The sequence below is a fragment of the Panthera uncia genome (genome assembly GCF_023721935.1).
Source record: "Panthera uncia isolate 11264 chromosome D3 unlocalized genomic scaffold, Puncia_PCG_1.0 HiC_scaffold_8, whole genome shotgun sequence".
In the NCBI taxonomy this organism is placed as follows: domain Eukaryota; kingdom Metazoa; phylum Chordata; class Mammalia; order Carnivora; family Felidae; genus Panthera; species Panthera uncia.
In genome coordinates, this window is record NW_026057586.1 from 74946048 (window position 1) to 74955234 (window position 9187).

General features: G+C 54.6%; 1 protein-coding gene across 2 annotated transcripts in view; it reads right to left on the reverse strand.

Annotated features, from left to right (window-relative positions):
- CABP1 (calcium binding protein 1) overlaps window positions 1–7945 on the reverse strand; it is a 20945-nt gene extending 13000 nt beyond the window's left edge. For both annotated transcript variants that reach the window (XM_049619227.1, XM_049619228.1), the window contains exon 1: window positions 7298–7945. In XM_049619227.1, coding sequence (XP_049475184.1) covers window positions 7298–7945 — 648 coding nt within the window. The remainder of the gene's footprint in view (window positions 1–7297) is intronic.
- Between the last annotated feature and the right edge of the window lie 1242 nt (window positions 7946–9187).

Genomic DNA, 9187 nt, shown 5'->3' on the forward strand with positions numbered 1-9187 from the left:
TTTTTTTTTTTTTTTTTTTTTTTTTTTTTTTTTTTTTTTTTTGTGGATTGTGTATATGTTTGTGTGTGTGGGTTTAACTTTCTGGGCACTTTCTTAAGGACACGAAGGCAGGAGGGGAGAGGGCAGGGCACAGAGAAAATCGCCTGGAGAGCTGATGGCAGAGGGCAGCAAGCTGGGGAAAGCTGCCGGATCATCTACATCAGATTAGAGCTCAGTCCTCTCTCCGGTTCATTTCCCTTCCCTCAGCCCCTCCTCTCCTGCTGCCAAATCTGCAGGGAGATTGCTTCAGGGAGGGGGGCCCAGAATGGCAGCTGCAGCTGGGAATTAGGCCAGCAGACCCAGAAGGGGAAGCAGGCTAGTTTGGGCTACCAAAGCCAGGGTGCCTCCCAGCTCCCAGCCTTGTGCTTGCTTGCATACACACACACACACACACACACACACACACACACACACACACACAAGAACTCAGGGACAGACACACATCCTAACTGCCCCCTGGCAATCACAGCTGGATTGAGAGCAGGCAGTTCCAGTTGAAGGCCTGGAAGATCCTGTGACATCCCCATCACGCTCCATTTTTCACACTTGCCTCGTTACCAAAAGGGGATGAGGCTCCGGGGCTGGAAGCTGAGCCAACAGCAGTGATCAGGTCCTTCGCTCCCTTTGCTATGTCAGGTCTCTCCGACCCAAGGGAAACCAAGAGACCACCGGGAGGGCGGGGGGCATGATGGAGGCAGTGCCGGTAGAGGTGTGATCCAGGGCTGTGACCCCTCTAACCATCCTCCGCCTAATCCTGAGTGAAGATCTGTCACAGGCTTCCTCTGGGTGCAAAGCTGAGAGGCTGCCCTTGTCAGAGTGGTCTTCGAGGTCCCACGACTGGAACTTTTTTAGGTGAGTGGCTCTTCCTCGTCCCTCTGGGTTCCAGGTTTGATGTGAACTCATCTCAAGCCTCAGATGTTACATTCAAGACCTACAGGCGGAGCCCGATGACCCAAGAGAGGAGGCGTCCCTGTTTCCCCCCTGCAGCCAGCTTTTCCCAGCAGGGGGCACCAGAGGCAGGTTGGGAAGGCGAACTCTTTCTCGGCCCCGGTGCAAAAACCCTTTCACGGGTCGCTGAAAGAGTTTTCAGTCCAGGGAGGCTGCTTTCCCAGGGATTTTTTTGTCCAGCTTGAGTGGCTGGTCAGAAGCCCCATTAGGGGAGTGGGTGGGGCGCAGCCCAGAAGGTGCCACAGGCTCGCTCCCAGGGAGCCGGGGGAGGAAGTCCCTGGATAGCTCCTGACGTCTGCGCTGCTGCTGACGATGGAACGGTTTAATCAGGGGAGTTACTCAGCAGCCTTGTTTGGGCCAAACCTCCAGAGCGGGGGTACGGAGAAGGAGGGGCAGCCCCTGAGGACAGAGGGAGGAGACCGGGGAGGCGTTGACTCCCAAAGGGCAGGAAAAACACCGGGGAGATGAAACAGATGAGTGAGCAGCTAACATAAGTGTCTTCTCCAAAGACGTGTTCCTCCAGAAGAGAGCACAAAGCAGCCTCTCTGCGGGGCAGGGGGGTCAGGGTCACGAGACTCAGGTGCATGAGAAGGGTCTGCCAGCTTCTGACTTCTCACATTCCAGAGCTTCTGTTTCCTTGCCTGGAAAAATGGGGTTTCCCCTTATCTTGCTTCTAAAGCAGATGTGGGCAAGTACCCGGCGCATGGTAGATACTCAGAGAGTAATTATTAAAATGGAAGGAGGAAGTAACATTTGTCCAGTGTTTGTGTGCCAGTCACTGTGCCTGGCTCTGGGAATGCTGTGGGGAGAACAAGATAAACACGGTCCCTGCTTTCAGGGAGCTTACGCTCTAGCAGGCAGGCGAGAGCTATTAAAGAGCTAGGAAGGCACTTATTTAATTACATTTCAGGTAAATGCTATGAAGGGGAAACACAAAACCTCCGAGAATGTGAGACAGAGGAATCCGACTTAGTCTGGGGGTTTCGGAAAGACTTGGAGGTCAAACCTAGAACACCAACCATCTGCAGACTCTTGAAAAGCTGGGGCTCACCAGGGACCCCAGAGGGAAGTTGGGTTAGGTTTCAGGTACAGACCCAGTTCATATTAACAACCTGGGCAGATACACGGAAAGGCAGCCACAGCATCAAGCAGAGATTCTCAATGCTAGCTGAAGCTGAGAATCTCTGGGGAGCCTCCCCAGAGATTCTGGTTTAATAGGTGTAGGTAAGCTCCAGACATTGGTGGTGTTTAGTGCTCCAGGTAAATGTAATCTGCAGCCAGTGTTGAAGACCACTGACACGGATGCTAAGAGCTTGGAAAGCAGAGGCCGGCTGACCTGGTTCAAATCTTGCCCTTCTGCCTAGCAAACTCTATGACCTTGAAAACTTGTGAATCTCTTTGAGCCTCAGTTTCTTTATAAAATGGGTACACTAATAACCCTTCCCTCTTGGGCTGTTGTGAGCAGTTAATGAGATAATACACACACAAAGGGCTTGGCACAGTGCCAGGCACCTAGAAGGTGCCCCTTCCCCTGCCCAGGATTGATCTTAAAGGGCCAGCTGTGCGCTCCCTTCCCCCATACTCAGCAAAACACCCACTCAGTCAGACCTGGTGACTTCTGCCCCCTGCAGGCCAGCCCAGAGCACAGCCCCCATTTGTCAACCTTGGAATACGCCTGTCCTTGGAAACAGGAGACGGGAAATGGCAAAAACAGGCCCCTATGGAAAAAGTCATGCACTTTGAAGAAATCCCATCCTTCTTCAGGGGGAAGGATGCTGCTAGCTTGAGGCTTAAGGCAGCAAGGGATTCAGGGATTCTAACTCAGAGCTTGCTTAAGCTATTTTGGGCTGGACAGGTCAGGTTATGGTGGTCCTGAGTGACCATAGGATAACTGGTGATCTAGAGGGAGCAGGTGGTTTGACCTCTAGGAGAAATTTTTTAAAAGGATCGGGGCACCCGGGTGGGTCAGTCGGTTGAGCGTCCACCTTCAGCTCAGGTCATGATCTCACAGCTCCTGAGTTGGAGCCCGCATCGCATTGGGCTCTGTGCTGACAGCCCTGAGCCTGGAGCCTGCTTTGGATTCTGTGTCTCCCTCTCTCTCTCTCTCTCTCTCTCTCTCTCTCTGCTCCCTCCCCGACTTGCTCTGTCTCTCTCTGTCTCTCAAAAATAGATAAAAACATTAAAAAAAAAATAAAAGGATCGAACAGTGGGGGCTTCTCTAAGGAGCATATCATGTGGCCCCACCTTCCCATCCCTCTTCACTGGGACAGCAGCCCCTGGGCCTCCAGAAGCCTACACTTTGAGTTCTGGAATGGAATAATAGGATCAGAGGGATGAGAAGGATAAACCCTTTGCTGATTATTCCTGATTAGGAGGGAGGCTGGCCTCTAGCCCTGATCAGTTCTATCACCAGCATTTGAGCTTGGATGACAGCCCGGTGTGAACACACTCAGGGAAAGCTGGGTCATAACCTAAGAGGTGCTTTGTGGATGTTTCTGACAAATAGGAAACACACTTATGTGACTCCCCACCGAACTGGCATGGAGCAGCACAGGCAGGTTCTTCAGAGATCACAGCCCTGCCATTTACTTACTGTGTGACCTTTGGACAAGCCACTCCCCTCTCTCGAGCCTGTTTCCTCATCTCTAAAATGGGGGTGGGGGGAGTGGGGGGGGGGATAATGCCAACCTTCACAGACTGCTGTGAAGATAAGATCATGAGAAGATACTTTGGCAAATGTTTAGTGAGCTCCTGACGGAGGTCTCAGTCCACTCTTGTTGCTTCCCCAAAACAGCTAAAGGCCAAAGTGGATGTCCTGGAGGACTGTATAGGATTGATATTAACCCCAAGATGACCTCCTCTTTCATTTTCCCCAGGCCCCCGATGAAAGGCAAGAGGGTATCCCAGCCCTCCGAGAGAGCAGTAGGGAGAGACTGGGCAGGGCAGGAATGAACAAAATACACAGCCCTCATCCTAGGAACACAGACCTAGTACGATTGAATCTATTAGGACCCAAGCTTCCATATAGTCTCCCTCCCTCATCTGAACTATAGGAACTAAGAAACCTCTGCAGACCAGAGGCTAGAGATACTGGTCATTTGCTCATTAGATATGGTGATCATGTTATGTGCAAAGCAGTTTGGGAATTGGGCTAATCTAGTCAAATCAGAAGAGATGTCTCTATGGGTAGAAAAAGGGAAAAGATGGAACAGAGCTGTGGGTTTTATACACAGTTGCCTCCTCTACAAGGGGTGTTTCTTCCTCAGCTTAGACTAAGAAGCAGAAAAAAACCCAAACCAAAACAAAACAAAAAAAAAAACGTTCTTAAAATAGTTTTACAAAACCCAATGCCAAGAGTTGCCCCAAATCATGCCTATTCTGAGTTCATGTCTCATGCCGCATCTCTCTAGGCAGCTGGGTAGCATGTCCTCAGCTGGCCACAAAGAGGGTACTTGGGAAGGTCTCTTGTCATTCAGCTCATTTAATGGCCTTTCTTGCCCTGCTCAGAGACATACTTTTCAAAGTATCTTACACAGGCCCACATTCAGATAGTTACTCTATTAACAATAACATTAATGAAGGCTGCCCTTTTTTCCCAGCACCTACTCAAGCCAGGCATTTTGACATCCTTAATCTTGTGTGACCCTCATTAATAGCTCTGCAAGGTAGTTTTTGTCAGTCTCATTTCTGGAGGAAGAAACCCAGACCAGAGGGAGAGAATAACAGACCCAAGGTCACAGCAATGGGAAGTGACCGACTTGGGACTGGAATTTGCAACTCTTCTTTCTCCCACACCACCATTCCCTGGCTTCACCTCAAAACCACATCATCTCCTTGCAGGCAGTCAGGCAGCTCTAGGAGGTCACTGAAAGCATCCTGATTCCTGTTCCCCCTAACGTAGGAGTCTAGCTTGGTCTTTTCAGTGTCACTTTGAGCCCTGGCTCTCCCTGACTCTATTGCAAATGGAAAGAAGAAGGTCCGGGACAGCACTTAGCAGTTAATCAACAATAGCAATAATACTAATATCGATAGTGCCCTTGCTCTGAACCATGCACTCGGCCAAGATCTGTACACATCTATCTCCATGTTCCATTTAACTCCCCCAAAATCCAGTGAAGTACTATGATTTCCCCAGTTTTGCAGGTAAAGAAACAGAGGCTTTAACAAGGTTACACAATTTGCTTAAGGTTAAAAAAAATAACAGAACTTGGGAGACGTGAGAAATAGACCTCCCCACGACTATGTTTTGCCCTAAACAGATTCTATCAGAATGTTTTTGTATTCAGAATCCCATTTCCCTTCTCTTGGTCCTGGCCCTGTCTCTAAGGACAGAAATCTCAAAGCAAAGAGAAGCAAAGAAGACTGGAGACCCTGACACAAAAGTCCCAGGCTAGGTTCCGTTGTTATTGCTGTTGTTGTTCAAGCAGATGTCTGAGAGCTGTCAGCAGGAAGCCCACACTGAATGTGCTGAGCTTTAGAGAAAAAGTCTGCAGCTCCAGAGGCAAGAGCTCCCACACGGAGGTCGTAAATATTTGATGGGACCTTCCAGCCCTTCCTGACTCAGGTGACCCTGGTGACATTTCAGAACACTGGGCTGGAGACTATTAATGACTAAGAACGTAGAAGGAGGATGGAAAGCAGGCAGCTGAAATGCTCTGAGCTCCCAAAGGGCCCATGAAGGCAAATTCTGGAAGACTGGAAAAAGAAAAGACTCTTTTTCTAGGAACGAAGGCATAGTGCTAGCAAAACAGCCAGAAAATGTGTGCTTCCGGGCCCGTGACCTACCCCCTCCACACTGCTAGATGGTGAGCTCCCAAACAGCCAGCACCGCAGCTATCTTGTCCGCTGTTGGCTCCCTGGTCCCAGCAAATGCTGGGGCAAAGTAGATGTCCCCAAATATCGGATAAATGTTTGAATAGATGTCACTGACTCCACAGCCCAGACCCACTCCACCTCAACATGTCGCTGCACTAACTCTCAAAGCCCTGCATCCAAATCTCTACTCTGGAGAACTGCTTCCAGCTAACTCGGCTAACGAGGGCTCCCCACAGGAACAAAGCCACACACGGCTGCCCTATCACACCACACAGCAGCCCCGCGCAACCCGAATCCACGTGCAGCTGCCTTCATGTCAGACCTCCGCCAGCATCAGCCACCACGGAGTAGTGTTTTGAAAAGGAATGTGCAGATCTGAAGCAGAACACACACGGCCTCCGTGGAATTCGGATCCAGCATGGCAAGCCAGGAGCTTGAAACGGCTTCTCTACACTACATCCTAGCACAGAAACACTCAGGGCCCCTCTTCCTCCAGACACCACGCAAACTCTCCCATCAGACCTCTGCATTACACCCCTCCTCGGCTGCCGCAGAACTGCCTCAACGCTGTGCCAGTGAGTTTGAATTAATTATGGACTCAGCACTAGAGGAAACCCTGGCTTTGCGCAGGAGTTCACAGTTCCCTTCTGAGAACCTCGCTCCCCAGCAGCACATCCCAAACTGTAGACCTAGGTTAGGGAACGGATGCTCAGCTGCCAATGACCCTTGACAGAAAGGCCTAGAGGAAACCAGAGTAGCCACTGGTGACCCCCTGGTGACCTTCCTGACCCTAGAATGCACATCAACTCAGGCCAGGGTGTTATTCCACGTTCTACAACTTGACAGCTGCCCACCCGCCATCCTAGTGACATCCCTGGAGTGACAACTTCTTAAATCTCCCCAAAGTTCCGATGTGAGCCATAGCTCTGTGTAGCCCCTCTATGCCCACCCAGACCCTTCTCTTTTCTCATATTTTTCAGTCTCCATCTAGCTCTCCAAACTTTTCCCAGGTCTCTGGGGCCACGACAGCTCATGACTAGTGTCTTCCATCCCCAAGCAAGGCTGTGTGTCCCCGCGGTAGCCATTCTTGACTCCCAGACTCCAAACCCTTTGCTCCCTTGGGTGGCTCACTGGCAGTCTTGGCTGGAGACCGGAGTTGGCGCCACCTGCTCGGAGCGCCCCTCCGGACCCCTGCAAAAATCTCCAGACGGTTTGTGGCGGTCGTTCCCTTGCAGGACTGGCCTATTCTGGCAGGTGGAGGGCGGCGAGGCGCTGGTGCCTCGCCCAGAAGAGGCCCGGAGCGTGGACAGCGCACAGGGTGCTGAATCAGGCACGGGGGAGGCGGAGTGCCGGCCAGGGCGCAGGGCTGCGGAAGGACTACGGGGAGCGTGACTGGGGGGCCGCGGGCAGCGGGAGGAGGGCTGTGGGCGCGCGCAGCCGCGGCAGGGTCCCGAGCGCCTTTCCCGGGAGCGCGGACGGGAGGCGCGGCCCTTACCTGGCCGAAGGCGGAGCTGAGCATGGGGCGCAGCTGGTGGAGGAACGGGTCTGCCTCGGACGCGGCGGCTGGAGCTGAGTCCCCGCGACCCGGGGCTCGCAGCGAGCCCCGGAGGCTGAGCGCCGGGGACAGCCCCCGTTCCTCCCCATCCCGCCCGCGGGCCGGCGGCAGCGGCGACGGCGGCGAAGGTCGGGACGCCGCGGTCGGCAGCGCCTCCCGGGGCCTGCAGTGCGCCTGGGGGAGCCCGCGCCTGCTCCCCCGCGCGCCCTCCTCTCGCGGCGCCGGCCGGCACAGGGGCCTCCGCGAACTGGGGTCCCCGGACGGCGGCGGCGTGCCCGGGCCGGTGCCGGGCAGCCGGCGGCCGGGCAGCCCTGGCTCCCGGGCAGGGCCGTGGCGGGGAACCCGGCTGCCCCCGCTGGCCGCCGCCGCCTTCAGCAGCGATGTCTTGGACTCGCTTTTGGCGATGTGCGAGCTCATCGCGGCGGGGCCCGCGCTCGCATGGCCCGGCGGGGGCGGCGCGGTGCGGCGCGGCGCGGGGCCCCCGGCGGGCAGAGAGCGGGGCGCCCGGCGGGAGCCAAGCCCGAGGACGCGCTGGAGGCGGGCGCCGTCCCCCGGCCGCTTAAATGCGGCCCCGTCGCCGCCGCCCATGTGACAGCGCAGCCTCTACGCCCGGAGCCCCGAGCTTCCCGGCGGCTGGCGGTGCGGATCTGGGGGGGCTGCCGGCTGTCCCCGAAGAGCCCACCCCCGGCTCCTCGGCGGCCCAGGTACCGCCGCGCCCCGCCCCTTTCCCCGCCCCGCGCTCGAGGAGTCCCGCTTCCGGGCGGCCTCTGGCGGCGGAGGGGGCACTGCGGCGCGGAGCCGGGAGCGCTAGGGAAGGGGTTCGGCGAATGGCCCCAAAGATGCCCAGACCTTGGTAGGCGGCAGTGCCTCTTAACGCGCCCGGAGGCTCCCACAGTGACCCGGAACCGCTGGAACTTCCAGAAATGCAGGCGGGGTGCACTCCCCAGGGGGTACAACTTTGGAAACGAGGAGAGAGAGGTGCCATGAACTGGAGACCCAAGAAGGGTGAAGGCACTCCAGGACAGCACTGTGTAAACAGACACGGGAGCCAGAATGGCGTGGAAGGACACCGCTGGAAGGAGCGTCTATGGGGCGCTTCATCCACTCCAGTACCACGGAGTGTGACCAGGATGACCCTGGTAAATCAGCCAGAGAGTTTTCAGTTGTCAAAGCAGAAGAGAAGCCAGGTGGCATCAGTGTAACCTGGACTTTGCAGGGCCTGGTGATGATGAAATCTCAGGTAGGAGCCATTTGCTACCCCTCCAGCTGTTGCCCCCCTCCCCCCTGCCTTCGTGTCTTTCCAGATGTTAGAGAAATTCCTGCTCTTGGTGGGCAGCCAGGGAGTCACAAAGGCCTGGTTTGAATCTCAGATCCCAGCTCTGCCACTTACCATCTGGGTAACTTGGACAAGTGTCATCAACCTCTTGGACCTTGTTTGGTTTTTTTTGTTTGTTTGTTTTTTCCCCCTCTCTCTCTTCTCTAAAATGCAGGTAAATGATCATAACCAACTCCTCGGTAACATCCAATGATGCCATGCACATAAAAGGCCTGGCCGAGGGATTAGAATAGGGCCCACGTGCAGTTAACCTAGTTCCCTTCCCTCTACACCTTATGAAGCCCCATCTCCCACTCTTGTTTAGTAATGGGATACTGGAGATTTGAAGGGAAGGGGTGGGATGGGAACCTCCCAGGATCTCCCTGTTCTGGTCTCTGGCCCTGATGCCATCCATGCATGAGAATTGGGCACATCTGATCACTGCTTAGCCTCAAGAGAAGGATAGATGGACAGACTACCAATATGTTACACTTCACTCATGCCAAGGGTTCACC